The sequence below is a fragment of the Taudactylus pleione genome, unplaced genomic scaffold (genome assembly GCF_031769625.1).
Source record: "Taudactylus pleione unplaced genomic scaffold, aTauple2 ptg000027l, whole genome shotgun sequence".
Classification (NCBI taxonomy): domain Eukaryota; kingdom Metazoa; phylum Chordata; class Amphibia; order Anura; family Myobatrachidae; genus Taudactylus; species Taudactylus pleione.
Window position 1 is genome coordinate 2,977,008 of NW_028284429.1, and position 16,005 is coordinate 2,993,012.

Genomic DNA, 16,005 nt, shown 5'->3' on the forward strand with positions numbered 1-16,005 from the left:
CATGGAGAGGTATTTCCCCTCCTCCATGCCATCTAAAAAGCAAAAACTGAACGCTGACCGTCAGCGCAGGCATTCCAATATGGGCGTGGCTGCAGACAGCGCTGATATCACAGATGCTATGGAGCTGCCTTCCTCTGCTGGTCCTACTTAAGAAGCAGTTGTCAGGCTATTAAAGAAACTATTGAGCCCATGTTTGCAACTCGTCAGCCTCCTTCACCCAAGCTATTACAGATATAAAGGGGCAGATACATCAAATCACTTCTAGAGTTCAATGTACAGATCAGAAAGTGGTAGGTATGTTTCAAGGTGTGGCCTCTCTCAAATCTCATACAGCCAAGCTCCAAAAGCCTCAATCAAATTTGTTCCAAATTGGACAATTTGGAGAACCGTTCCTTCAGGAACAACCTACGGCTTATAGGGTTACCGGAATCTGTAAGAGGGACTCAGCTGCATGATTCTATTAATACTACGTTGCCAGAACTACTAAACATCTCTGAAGCTAGCACGTTTATGGTAAACAAACGAGCACACAGATTTGTTCCCCAGCAGTCTGGTGACTCTAAATCTTCGACCCCGGGTTGTAATCTTTTGATGCCTCCATTTCCTCCATAAGGAAGCTATGTGGTCGGCCTCTAGAAGGATTTGTGACTCCGTTGGAATGATTCCCGATTTTCCTATTTCAGGATTATTCTCCTGAAGTAACATGAGCACGTAAAGAATTTGCTCCACTATGCTCTTGTCTTGTTAAAGATAAATGAAAATTTGCTTTCCTGTTGCCGACAAGGCTACTTCTCCTTGACGGGGACTCCTTCAAAGATTTCATGAACGCCCCTGACACTGCTGCCTATTTGGATGAGGAGGCCTTGGAGAGGGACATATCGGCGGAGGATTGATCCCCACCTGTTCCAGATTAAATGACTCAAGATCTCTCATAGTCATTTTTTACAGTTATCTTTGTCTGCTGATCTTTGTCTGCTGTTGATATTTCAGTTTTTTATGTGATTATGTGCTTATTCACTTATTTGATATTCATTCTGAAGCCTGCATTGGTGTTATGAATTTCTGTTTGGTGAGACGCCTTACACGACTATTTAATATTGTGTCACAGTGTGGCTCCTTGCTATCCGATTTCTCGGATGTATTTTCTATGTCTCACTTAAAGACAGGCTCATGGCTAGGCTAACTTCCTATCAAGGTTTTAATACAGTCTAGTTTGTGGTGGATAGATTCACTAAAGCTGCCCATTTCATGCCACTAAAGGGTTTTCCCTCAGCTCCAAGGTTGGTTGAGAAGTATGTAAAATAAATGTAAGGCAGCATGGGTTTGTTTCTGACCGATGGGTACAGTTTACCTCAAAATTCTGGAGTGTGCTGTATAAATGCTTTAACATCAACCTGAGTTTCTCTTTGGCTTACCATCCCCAGAGCAGTGGTAAAATGGAATGAGTAAATCAGTATCTGGAGAAACTCAATAGAATTTACATTTCCACCAAACCAAGATGACTGGGGCTCCTTGTTACCATGGGCTGGGTTTGCTCATAACAACCTCTACCATGAGACCTCTGGACATTATACATTCTGTATTCTATATAGCTTTCATCCTAGATTGCCTGAACTACCAACTTGTCAGTCAGTATCTCTATCAGCCTTTCATGGTACTGTGAAACATTTTATTTGGAATGCAGAAAAATGTAATTTAAATAAAGCCTCTGCTAGGTACAAGTTCTTCTCTGACAGGAAGAGGAGGAAAGCTCTGCTACTAAAACCTGGTGATAAAGTTTGGCTTTTAACTGGATACCTGCAATTAAAAGTGCACAGTGAAACTGCGAATGGCTCATTAAATCAGTTATGGTTACTCGTTCCAAGATATATCGGTCCTTTCCAAGTTCTTCAGATAAATAACCCAGTGACTTTTTGATTGAAACTTCTAGATACACTCAGAATACTTAATGTATTCCATGTCTCTCTCCTCAAACATTTGGTTATTATCAAGACGAGTATGAACTAAAGTAGATCTTGGATTCCAGAATTTCTTGAGGATCTGTCCAATATCTGGTTGATTGAAGAGGGTTGCCCCTGAGGAGCACTGTTGAGTTAAGGCATCACCTGTCCATGCTCCAAAGCTTCTATGCGAGTTTAACCAGAAGTTTCCTGAAAAACCATTTTTGGGGTGTTTGGTGACCACCCCTAGAAGGGATGGTAATGTTGCATTGCACCAGAGCCCTGAGCTCACTTACTGGGTCTGGCAGTGCTGGTCTCCACTGGGCTGGCATGTCCCCAAAGCAGCTTGGTCTCTGGAGGTGCCACCAGCCGCAATGCCATGCAAGTGGCTGGTTCCTTCTACCTCCTTTTTCCCCCCATTTTGTAGTGAAGGCAGCCAAGGGTTCCATAGGAGCATGTGCTGACCTGTTTAAAATTTAAAGGTGAATAGCACGCCGAATGTAACATCACATTCGGTGCCAAATTCAAATCACCTCCCTATAAAAGGGAAACTGTGCACAGACAAGTGCCAGAGTATTAGATCTCATTCCTAGCTCCAGCGTTCCTGCTTCCTAAGCTGTTTACTTATTCTATTAGACTCTGCACCTCTGTTCTGTGTATTAGTCTCTCCACATGTACCAGTCACCATCCACACTATGTATCCTTCAGTACATGACAGGGCAATTGTGATTGGACAGATAATAAAAGTCCACTTAGACAATTCCACAGCCATGTTATATATGACCTGCCAAGGGGGACATGACAGAGACCTGACACATCATGGGCCGAGTGGAACATACCAAATATCACAGAAATATTCATCCTAGGTGTGACGCCAACTACCTCAGCAGCACAGGCTGCATCCTGGTGAGTGACTGCCGGCATCTCATAATACAGGGGGGTGTCTGCCCCATTTTCTGGGCATTCTGAGGCCAGTGGCTGCGTCCTTGTACTCAGCGTCACTGGCTCAGGCAGCATGAAAATACCGACCTAAGGGTTACTCAGATAGCTGATGGTCATACAGATGATCCCATGCTATGTCTTAGGATACAGCAGCGGATCAGAGAAGCTGACAGGAGGTGTCTATTTACACAAGATGCCTCCTGTGGTGTTATCATATTTTATCACAGCCTCTATGTACTAAGACACAATGGCTGTAACTACTGCACCCATCTCTGTATCAGGCTCTGTATGCAAAAGCCGCCAGTATTTACCCTGCATGCACTATAAATAAATGTATTTGTACCACTTACATTACAGCATGAATTGTCAACGTGAAAAGATACTTTTGTTATTCTGCTTTGTTACCAACTGAGAATCAGCCCCAGCCTGTATATGTCCTCACTTATGTGTATTTCTATGTTTTTACACAGATCCAGCACAACCAGGAAACATAACCTTTATCACAGTTGGAGTAAACAACATCACACTATCTTGGGGAGAGCCAGTCACTATGACAGGTGTAATAAAGTCATATAATATAACTTATGGGAATTCTCCTAGCACTTGGACTGTAACAAGTAACACAACAAATATCACCCTTCAGAGCCTGACATCTGGGACTAATTACACCATTACTGTGGTAACAGTCGGAGGCTGCAAGTATCAGAGTTTACCTGTTAGCGCATCTGTGTACACTAGTAAGTATTTCTCATACCTTTTAGCTACTAGCAGTCAGTTACATCAGCTGTATCATAGTTGTGGAAATTAGTTCTCAGAGTAGATGTAAAAGTAATATTAGATGTATATATATCTCCTTACTGTAACCTCTGTCCTCACTGCTCCTGTGTGTTATTTCTCTCATCATAGAACCGATGCCGGTGACATCACTGATAAACACTTCATCTTCCACGGTCTCTGTGTCTCTGTCCTGGAGTAAACCCAATGAGTATCAGGCATCTTACACCTACAGAGTCCAGACAAATGTCACATCATCAGCTACAATGATAAATAATACAATAGTGACAAATGTATCAGCTACAATAATGAGTCTAACACCAGGACAAACATATACATTCATGGTATATACAAGAGCTGGTGATAATGTCACTGAGTCTGACCCTGTGTCAGTAACTACCTGCACATGTGAGTACAATCCTGATCATGATAACAAGGTCTGGGAATCTGCAGAATGTTGATCCAACATTAAGAAAAAAATTAGTGTATGATGTGATGTGATCCAGCTGAGAGAGATGAATGAGGTGACGGGGACAGAAGAAGTGACTGCTAGGACAGGAGAGAGAGAGAATACAGGGTATGGGGAGTGTGGAGACACAGAGAGGAGTGACTGCTAGGACAGGAGAGAGAGAGAATACAGGGTATGGGGAGTGTGGGGACACAGAGAGGAGTGACTGCTAAGACAGGAGAGAGAGAGAATACAGGGTATGGGGAGTGTGGGGACACAGAGAGGAGTGACTGCTAGGACAGGAGAGAGAGAGAATACAGGGTATGGGGAGTGTGGGGACACAGAGAGGAGTGACTGCTAGGACAGGAGAGAGAGAGAGAGAATACAGGGTATGGGGGGGTGTGGGGACACAGAGAGGAGTGACTGCTAGGACAGGAGAGAGAGAGAGAATACAGGGTATGGGGAGTGTGGGGCAACAGTGAGGGGTTGGAGGCATTTTGCACTATATAGGGTCACTCTTATGGGAAATCACATATCTATAAGGACATTCATCACTAAGCAGAATTGGACAGAGGACAAATGGGTCAGTTATTACAGGACAGAATTCTGTAAGGGAAATATCAGACTCAGTAGAGACAAAGAAATAGATATAGGAACAGTGTCACAGAATGAGACAAGACATGTATGATGATAAATTACAGATATATGATCACTGTTTATAGGGCAGTGCAACAATCTTTAAGATGAAACATACAGGTATATAATAAACCTAATAATAGATACATTAATACATTTATAATAACACATACATAGATATTTATGAACTAACAACTACATCTAGCACAGATCCAGATACAAATTCCATGTGTGTCAGTGAAAATAACAGAAAATTGTGCTTTCTACATTATTATTATTAGTAGTATTATCCTTTATATGGTAGTCACCACAAGCTGTACAAGACTTACAGTTGAATCAGCAGCCATGCTAAATCCCATCTGATTCCACCCCAGGGAATTCCCTTTCCTGAGTCAGCTCTTGGACACCCAACAACTGGTGTTCTTCCAAAAGGAGAAGATACTTTTGCTGCAAGGCTTAAGGCCCCCATACATTAGCAATTAATTGCAGCAATCGTGCAATTTGCAATCGTTTGTGTATAAAATCTTTCCCTTTTTCAATCGATTGCAGAGGTTCCACAATCGATTGAAAAAGGGAAAGATTTTTATACACAATCAATTGCAAATTGCATGATTGCTGCAATTAATTGCTGATGTATGGAGGCCTTTAGTCAGGTCCCTCCTAATGCAGAAGTTTGTGTTGGTGCACATCTACCTTGGAGTATTGGCAAAAATAATATCAACCTTGGACGTAGTTTCAGATCAAACATCTTTCAATGAAGAACAAATCGCATCTACACCTGTCATCTCAGTGCATCATCTTCTACCCAAGTGCTCATCATTCATTCCACTGTTAGATGCAGAGAGACAATTTGACCAGGGGTTTACCATTCGCCATTTAGGACTGCCAATCCCAGAGTGTAAGGAGCAGTCATACTTCAGTCCAGTTTAACGGGATGGTGGACTCAGACTTCCGCTTCCGGTGCCGATGCAGACAGCCGCATGAGCCCTGACCTCCATTGCCCGCCTGGCTCTATCACCCGGCACGGTCCACACCGGACCTCTTCGACCCGCCCAAGTCTCTGCCAGGCTGTTCCACGTCTCTCCCTGCTGCATGGAGAGGTATTTCCCCTCCTCCATGCCATCTAAAAAGCAAAAACTGAACGCTGACCGTCAGCGCAGGCATTCCTATATGGGCGTGGCTGCAGACAGCGCTGATATCACAGATGCTATGGAGCTGCCTTCCTCTGCTGGTCCTACTTAAGAAGCAGTTGTCAGGCTATTAAAGAAACTATTGAGCCCATGTTTGCAACTCGTCAGCCTCCTTCACCCAAGCTATTACAGATATAAAGGGGCAGATACATCAAATCACTTCTAGAGTTCAATGTACAGATCAGAAAGTGGTAGGTATGTTTCAAGGTGTGGCCTCTCTCAAATCTCATACAGCCAAGCTCCAAAAGCCTCAATCAAATTTGTTCCAAATTGGACAATTTGGAGAACCGTTCCTTCAGGAACAACCTACGGCTTATAGGGTTACCGGAATCTGTAAGAGGGACTCAGCTGCATGATTCTATTAATACTACGTTGCCAGAACTACTAAACATCTCTGAAGCTAGCACGTTTATGGTAAACAAACGAGCACACAGATTTGTTCCCCAGCAGTCTGGTGACTCTAAATGTTCGACCCCGGGTTGTAATCTTTTGATGCCTCCATTTCCTCCATAAGGAAGCTATGTGGTCGGCCTCTAGAAAGATTTGTGACTCCGTTGGAATGATTCCCGATTTTCCTATTTCAGGATTATTCTCCTGAAGTAACATGAGCACGTAAAGAATTTGCTCCACTATGCTCTTGTCTTGTTAAAGATAAATGAAAATTTGCTTTCCTGTTGCCGACAAGGCTACTTCTCCTTGACGGGGACTCCTTCAAAGATTTCATGAACGCCCCTGACACTGCTGCCTATTTGGATGAGGAGGCCTTGGAGAGGGACATATCGGCGGAGGATTGATCCCTACCTGTTCCAGATTAAATGACTCAAGATCTCTCATAGTCATTTTTTACAGTTATCTTTGTCTGCTGATCTTTGTCTGCTGTTGATATTTCAGTTTTTTATGTGATTATGTGCTTATTCACTTATTTGATATTCATTCTGAAGCCTGCATTGGTGTTATGAATTTCTGTTTGGTGAGACGCCTTACACGACTATTTAATATTGTGTCACAGTGTGGCTCCTTGCTATCCGATTTCTCGGATGTATTTTCTATGTCTCACTTAAAGACAGGCTCATGGCTAGGCTAACTTCCTATCAAGGTTTTAATACAGTCTAGTTTGTGGTGGATAGATTCACTAAAGCTGCCCATTTCATGCCACTAAAGGGTTTTCCCTCAGCTCCAAGGTTGGTTGAGAAGTATGTAAAATAAATGTAAGGCAGCATGGGTTTGTTTCTGACCGATGGGTACAGTTTACCTCAAAATTCTGGAGTGTGCTGTATAAATGCTTTAACATCAACCTGAGTTTCTCTTTGGCTTACCATCCCCAGAGCAGTGGTAAAATGGAATGAGTAAATCAGTATCTGGAGAAACTCAATAGAATTTACATTTCCACCAAACCAAGATGACTGGGGCTCCTTGTTACCATGGGCTGGGTTTGCTCATAACAACCTCTACCATGAGACCTCTGGACATTATACATTCTGTATTCTATATAGCTTTCATCCTAGATTGCCTGAACTACCAACTTGTCAGTCAGTATCTCTATCAGCCTTTCATGGTACTGTGAAACATTTTATTTGGAATGCAGAAAAATGTAATTTAAATAAAGCCTCTGCTAGGTACAAGTTCTTCTCTGACAGGAAGAGGAGGAAAGCTCTGCTACTAAAACCTGGTGATAAAGTTTGGCTTTTAACTGGATACCTGCAATTAAAAGTGCACAGTGAAACTGCGAATGGCTCATTAAATCAGTTATGGTTACTCGTTCCAAGATATATCGGTCCTTTCCAAGTTCTTCAGATAAATAACCCAGTGACTTTTTGATTGAAACTTCTAGATACACTCAGAATACTTAATGTATTCCATGTCTCTCTCCTCAAACATTTGGTTATTATCAAGACGAGTATGAACTAAAGTAGATCTTGGATTCCAGAATTTCTTGAGGATCTGTCCAATATCTGGTTGATTGAAGAGGGTTGCCCCTGAGGAGCACTGTTGAGTTAAGGCATCACCTGTCCATGCTCCAAAGCTTCTATGCGAGTTTAACCAGAAGTTTCCTGAAAAACCATTTTTGGGGTGTTTGGTGACCACCCCTAGAAGGGATGGTAATGTTGCATTGCACCAGAGCCCTGAGCTCACTTACTGGGTCTGGCAGTGCTGGTCTCCACTGGGCTGGCATGTCCCCAAAGCAGCTTGGTCTCTGGAGGTGCCACCAGCCGCAATGCCATGCAAGTGGCTGGTTCCTTCTACCTCCTTTTTCCCCCCATTTTGTAGTGAAGGCAGCCAAGGGTTCCATAGGAGCATGTGCTGACCTGTTTAAAATTTAAAGGTGAATAGCACGCCGAATGTAACATCACATTCGGTGCCAAATTCAAATCACCTCCCTATAAAAGGGAAACTGTGCACAGACAAGTGCCAGAGTATTAGATCTCATTCCTAGCTCCAGCGTTCCTGCTTCCTAAGCTGTTTACTTATTCTATTAGACTCTGCACCTCTGTTCTGTGTATTAGTCTCTCCACATGTACCAGTCACCATCCACACTATGTATCCTTCAGTACATGACAGGGCAATTGTGATTGGACAGATAATAAAAGTCCACTTAGACAATTCCACAGCCATGTTATATATGACCTGCCAAGGGGGACATGACAGAGACCTGACACATCATGGGCCGAGTGGAACATACCAAATATCACAGCAATATTCATCCTAGGTGTGACGCCAACTACCTCAGCAGCACAGGCTGCATCCTGGTGAGTGACTGCCGGCATCTCATAATACAGGGGGGTGACTGCCCCATTTTCTGGGCATTCTGAGGCCAGTGGCTGCGTCCTTGTACTCAGCGTCACTGGCTCAGGCAGCATGAAAATACCGACCTAAGGGTTACTCAGATAGCTGATGGTCATACAGATGATCCCATGCTATGTCTTAGGATACAGCAGCGGATCAGAGAAGCTGACAGGAGGTGTCTATTTACACAAGATGCCTCCTGTGGTGTTATCATATTTTATCACAGCCTCTATGTACTAAGACACAATGGCTGTAACTACTGCACCCATCTCTGTATCAGGCTCTGTATGCAAAAGCCGCCAGTATTTACCCTGCATGCACTATAAATAAATGTATTTGTACCACTTACATTACAGCATGAATTGTCAAGGTGAAAAGATACTTTTGTTATTCTGCTTTGTTACCAACTGAGAATCAGCCCCAGCCTGTATATGTCCTCACTTATGTGTATTTCTATGTTTTTACACAGATCCAGCACAACCAGGAAACATAACCTCTATCACAGTTGGAGTAAACAACATCACACTATCTTGGGGAGAGCCAGTCACTATGACAGGTGTAATAAAGTCATATAATATAACTTATGGGAATTCTCCTAGCACTTGGACTGTAACAAGTAACACAACAAATATCACCCTTCAGAGCCTGACATCTGGGACTAATTACACCATTACTGTGGTAACAGTCGGAGGCTGCAAGTATCAGAGTTTACCTGTTAGCGCATCTGTGTACACTAGTAAGTATTTCTCATACCTTTTAGCTACTAGCAGTCAGTTACATCAGCTGTATCATAGTTGTGGAAATTAGTTCTCAGAGTAGATGTAAAAGTAATATTAGATGTATATATATCTCCTTACTGTAACCTCTGTCCTCACTGCTCCTGTGTGTTATTTCTCTCATCATAGAACCGATGCCGGTGACATCACTGATAAACACTTCATCTTCCACGGTCTCTGTTGCTCTGTCCTGGAGTAAACCCAATGAGTATCAGGCATCTTACACCTACAGAGTCCAGACAAATGTCACATCATCAGCTACAATGATAAATAATACAATAGTGACTAATGTATCAGCTACAATAATGAATCTAACACCAGGACAAACATATACATTCATGGTATATACAAGAGCTGGTGATAATATCACTGAGTCTGACCCTGTGTCAGTAACTACCTGCACATGTGAGTACAATCCTGATCATGAAAACAAGGTCTGGGAATCTGCAGAATGTTGATCCAACATTAAGAAAAAAATTAGTTTGTGATGTGATCCAGCTGAGAGAGATGAACGAGGTGACAGGGACAGAAGAAGTGACTGCTAGGACAGGAGAGAGAGAGAATACAGGGTATGGGGGGAGTGTGGGGACACAGAGAGGAGTGACTGCTAGGACAGGAGAGAGAGAGAATACAGGGTATGGGTAGTGTTGGGGATACAGAGAGGAGTGACTGCTAGGACAGGAGAGAGAGAGAATACAGGGTATGGGGATTGAGGGGACACAGAGAGGAGTGACTGCTAGGACAGGAGAGAGGGAGAATACAGGGTATGGGGAGTGTGGGGACACAGAGATGGGTGACTGCTAGGACAGGAGAGAGAGAATATAGGGTATGGAGAGTGTCGGGACACAGAGAGGAATGACTGATAGGACAGGAGAGAGAGAGAATACAGGGTATGGGGAGTGTGGGGACACAGAGAGGAATGACTGCTAGGACAGGAGAGAGAGAGAATACAGGGTATGGGGAGTGTGGGGACACAGAGGGGAGTGACTGCTAGGACAGGAGAGAGAGAGAGAATACAGGGTATGGGGAATGTGGGGACACAGAGGGGAGTGACTGCTAGGACAGGAGAGAGAGAGAATACAGGATATGGGGAATGTGGGGGAACAGTGAGGAGTTGGAGGCATTTTGCACTATATAGGGTCACTCTTATGGGAAATCGCATTATGTCTATAAGGACATTCATCACTAAGTGGAATTGGACAGAGGACAATTGGGTCAGTTATTAAAGAACAGAGGCCCAGATTCTGAGCCGGACGCTCTGACAGAGCGCTCGCTCTGAATCAGGGCCGTCCTTCTTAATTTTTTAGGCTGCCTCCTGGCCGCTCGTATAGCTGTGGGTGACCACCCACAGCTATAGCGAGCGGCCAGGAAGATGGTCGCGATGGTCAAGCCCTTGCGACGAAACCCTTGCGGTAGGGTCTCGTTGCCTCAAAGGGGGCGTGCTGTCACTCACCATCAACAGCAGGCCCCTTTGGTGCGAGACACGGAGCAACGGCTTGCCCGTCGCTATCCAGGTCTAGCGCATGTGCACGACAGAGCCGGCTCTGTCGTGCGCAAGCGCACTGGGCCAACATCGACCCGCTTGCGAGCGCTCAGCACTCGCGATCAGGTCTGAATCAGGCCCAGAATTCTGTAAGGGAAATATCACACTCAGTAGAGACAAAGAAATAGATATAGTAACAGTATCACTGAATGAGACAAGACATATATGAGGATAAATTACAGCAATGATCAATGTTTATTTATAGGGCAGGACAATAATCTTCCAGATAAAACATACAGGTTTATAATAAACATAACAGATACATTAATACACTTATAATAACACATACATAGATATTTATGAACTAGCAACTACATCTAGCATAGATCCAAATTCCATATGTGTGAGTGAAAATAACAGAAAATTGTGCTTTTCTACATTATTATTATTATTAGTGTTATCTCTTATATGGTAGTCACCACAAGCTGTACAAGTCTTATGGTTGAATAAGCAGCCATGCTAAATCCCATCTGATTCCACCCCAGGGAATTCCCTTTCCTGGGTCAGCTCTGTGACATACAACAACTGGTGCTATTCCCAGAGGAGAAGATACTTTTGCTGCAAGGCTTAGTCAGGTCCCTCCTAATGCAGAAGTCTGGGTTGGTGCACTCCTGTCTTAGAGTACTGGCAAAAATAATATCAACCTTGGACGTAGTTTCAGATCAAACGCCTTTCAATGAAGAACAAATTGCATCTATACCTGTCATCTCAGTGCATCCGCTTCTACCCAAGTGCTCATCTTTCATTCCACTGTTAGGTGCAGAGTGACAATATGAACGGGTTTACCATTCACCATTTGGGACTGCCAATCCAGTTAAAAAGGATGGTGGACTGAGACTTCCACTGCCGATGCAGACAGCCATGTGAGCCCTGATCTTCATTGCCTGTCCGGCTCTATCACCCCGCACGGTCCACACTGGACCTCTTCGACCCGCCCAAGTCTCTGCCAGGCTGTACAGCATCTCTCCCTGCTGCATGGAGAGGTATTTCCCCTCCTCCATGCCATCTAAAATGCAGAAACTGCAGGCTGACCGACACCACAGGCATTCCAGCATGGCCATGGCTGCAGACAGCACTGATATCACAAACGCTATGGAGCTGCCTTCCGCTTCTGGTCCCAGCACATCTTCTGCTGCATCACTTCCCTCTGTGGGGGCTCCACAAGGTACCTCTCTCCCACTTACTTATGAAGCAGTTGTCAGGGCTAGTAAAGAAACTATTGAGCCCATGTTTGCAACTCGTCAGCCTCCTTCATCCAAGCTATTACAGATATAAAGGGGGAGGTACCTCAAATCACTTCTAGAGTTCAATGATCAGAAAGTGGGAGGTATGTTTCAAGATATGGCCTCTCTCAAATCTCATACAGCCAAGCTCCAAAAGTCTCATAATCAAATTTGATCCATATTGGATGATTTGGAGAACCGTTCCCGCAGGAACAACCTACGACTTATAGGGTTGCTGGAATCTGTAAGAGGGACTCAGCTGCCTGATTTTATTAATACTACGTTGCCAGAACTACTAAACATCTCTGAAGCTTGCACTTATATGGTAATCAAACGAGCACACAGATTTGGCCCCCAGTGGTCTGGTGACTCTCTAGTAGTTCACCCCCGGGTTGTAATCTTTCGATGCCTCAATTTCCTCCATAAGTAAGCTATGTGGTCGGCCTCTAGAAAGATTTGTGACCTCCATTGGAATGATTCCCGATTTCTTCTACGGGGTCCATGAGGTCCACAGCCAATACGTTGGGGTATATGATCCAGTCACCAAACGGTTAAACGAGCTCTCTGCTCCCAGGATGCACCGGGTCCTCCACTCATATAAGCGTAATGAGAACAAAAATAGGGGTTGACATGGCTGCGCTATAACTCCTAAACGCCACTGGGATGCTGCCTGGGGATGAAATAACAGGGGTTTACCTTCCCTGTATAAATTAGTTGGAAAATAGAATTATCCCTGGCGCTTCAGTATGAGGATCGTAAAAAAAGAATCAGTAATCGTTAATAAAAATGTATATGAAATTTATTATACAATTAGATAAAAGGGCATTCAAAAATTATAAGTAAATATATAAAAGAGCTGCTACTAGTAGACAACATATAAAGACAAACCACATAAAACAAAAATTATGAGTTGCAGCCCTCAGTGGGTCGGTAATGAGGAAGTGCACTTATAGCGCTAAGTTCTTGGTCTCTCAGATAGTGTGTAACACCCTCCGGGGTGTATTGCTCCAATGTCTTATTGTAAAAGAAAGTCAATAAAAGCTGTACCTTAATCAGGGGCTAAACAGCCCAATGCCTTGTATGTCAGGGGTGTCTGTAGAGGTAGAGGTCATTTGCCGGCAAACTTGTAAGGGTAGAGAATGTGTGAACCACGTCTCTAGATGTCCCTTACCTCACTTGATCTATGCATTTCGCCCGCACCTCAGGCTTCGTCAGGAAGGGACGTTCTCACCATCATGACGAAGCCCGAGGTGCGGGTGAAACGCGTAGACCAAGTGAGGTAAGGTACATCTAGAGACGTGGTTCACACGTTCTCCACCTTTACAAGTTTGCCGGCAAATGACCTCTACCTCTACAGACACCCCTGACATACAAGGCATTGGGCTGTTTAGCCCCTGATTAAGGTACAGCTTTTATTGACTTTCTTTTACAATAAGACATTGGAGCAATACACCCCGGAGGGTGTTACACACTATCTGAGAGACCAAGAACTTAGCGCTATAAGTGCACTTCCTCATTACCGACCCACTGAGGGCTGCAACTCATAATTTTTGTTTTATGTGGTTTGTCTTTATATGTTGTCTACTAGTAGTAGCTCTTTTATATATTTACTTATATTTTTTGAATGCCCTTTTATCTAATTGTATAATACATTTCATATACATTTTTATTTACGGTTACTTTTCCTCCACTCATATACCCCGCCCCCGGCCATAGGTAGCCAGTTCGTTACAAAGCTCAAGCAGGTAAAGAAAAAAGACAAGAAAGAAGAACCCATGTTCTCTAGACCAATATCTCATAAAGGAGGGAAATTTATAGAGATACCCAAAACCACAGGTGCATTAGGGTGGCTGTCCTGTGGCCCCATGGAACTCGAAGAAAAAGAGTTAACGAAGATATGTTATACCATAACTCTTATTTTCTTCTTTGGGGTCCACAGCCTATATGTTGGGGATATCCCAAAGCAATAACCTCTAAGGGCGGGGACGCTCCTGTGTCTTGGTAGAGAGGAGAATCCTATGCCCAAAGGAGGAATCCTGAGTGGCAAAAGTGTCACATACGTAGAACTTGACAAAAGTATGGATGGAAGACCATGTGTCTGCCCTGCACAATTGTTCAGTAGAGGCGCCCGGCGGGCCACCCACTGACCGTGTAGAATGCGCCATTACTGAGTCCGGAACCACCAGACTAGCCTGTGTGTATGCCTAAGAAATTGCCATCCGAATCCATCTGGCCAGCATCTGCTTATTGGCTGGACAGCCACGCTTATGACAGCCATACAGTACAAAAAGGAGACTTCCTCATTCTGTTAGTGCGATCCACATAACTTCGTAGTACACGGACAACATCCAAGGAAGCCTCACCTACCGAGAGGCTTGTATTCTGAAAAGCTGGGACCACAATATCTTCATTCATATGGAACCCGGATACCACTTTTGGAAGGTATCCTGCACTAGTACGAAGTACCGCTCTATCCCGATGAAAATTTAAAGATAGATGAGGCAGACCCGAAGAAAAAGAGTTAACGAAGGTATGTTATACCATAACTCTTATTTTTTCCTATTTCAGGATTATTCTCCTGAAGTAACATGAGCACGTAAAGAATTTGCTCTACTATGCTCTTGTCTTGTTAAAGATAAATGAAAATTTGCTTTCCTGTTGCCGACAAGGCTACGTCTCTTTGATGGGGACTCCTCCAAAGATTTCATGAATGCCTCTGACGCTGCTGCCTATTTGGATGAGGAGGCCTAGGAGAGGGACATATCGGCGGGGGATTGATTCCCACCTGTTCCAGATTAAATGACTCAAGATCTCTCATAGTCATTCTTTACATTTATCTTTGTCTGCTGTTGATATTTCAGTTTTTTATGTGATTATGTGCTTATTCACTTAGTTGATATTCATTCTGAAGCCTGCATTGGTGTTATGAATTTCTGTTTGGTGAGACGCCTTACACGACTATTTAATATTGTGTCACAGTGTAGCTCCTTGCTATCCGACTTCTCGGATGTATTTTCTATGTCTCACTTAAGATAGGCTCATGGCTAGGCTAACTTCCTATCAAGATTTTAATACAGTCTAGTTTGTGGTGGATAGATTCACTAAAGCTGCCCATTTCATTCCGCTAAAGGGTTTACCCTCAGCTCCAAGATTGGTTGAGAAGTATGTAAAATAAATGTAAGGCTGCTTGTGTTTCTTTCTGACCGATGGGTACAGTTTACCTCAAAATTCTGGAGTGTGCTGTATAAATGCTTTAACTTTAACATCAACCTGAGTTTCTCTTTGGCTTACCACCCCCAGAGCAGTGGTAAAATGGAATGAGTAAATCAGTATCTGGAGAAACTCAATAGAATTTACATTTCCACCAAACCAAGATGACTGGGGCTCCTTGTTACCATGGGCTGAGTTTGCTCATAACCTCTACCATGAGACCTCTGGACATTATACATTCTGTATTCTATATAGCTTTCATCCTAGATTGCCTGAACTACCAACTTGTCAGTCAGTATCTCTACCAGCCATTCATGGTACTGTGAAACGTTTTATTTGGAATGAAGTAAAATTTTATTTAAATAAAGCCTCTGCTAGGTACAAGTTCTTCTCTGACAGGAAGAGGAGGAAAGCTCTGCTACTAAAACCCGGTGATACGGTTTGGCTTTTAACTCGACACCTGCAATTAAAAGTGCACAGTGAAACTGCGAATGGCTCATTAAATCAGTTATGGTTACTCGTTCCAAGATATAGCGGTC

At 43.6% G+C, this 16,005-nt stretch overlaps 1 protein-coding gene across 1 annotated transcript in view; it reads left to right on the forward strand.

The window, feature by feature from the left end:
* The window catches only part of LOC148539147 (fibronectin-like), a 182,425-nt gene extending 172,477 nt beyond the window's left edge, over positions 1 to 9,948 (forward strand). Inside the window, 6 exon segments of the mRNA XM_088451819.1 lie at positions 3,353 to 3,619; positions 3,789 to 4,064; positions 6,039 to 6,121; positions 8,318 to 8,356; positions 9,180 to 9,450; positions 9,620 to 9,948. Of these exon segments, the coding sequence (XP_088307945.1) occupies positions 3,353 to 3,619; positions 3,789 to 4,064; positions 6,039 to 6,121; positions 8,318 to 8,356; positions 9,180 to 9,450; positions 9,620 to 9,948 (1,265 nt within the window).
* The last annotated feature ends 6,057 nt before the right edge of the window (positions 9,949 to 16,005 follow it).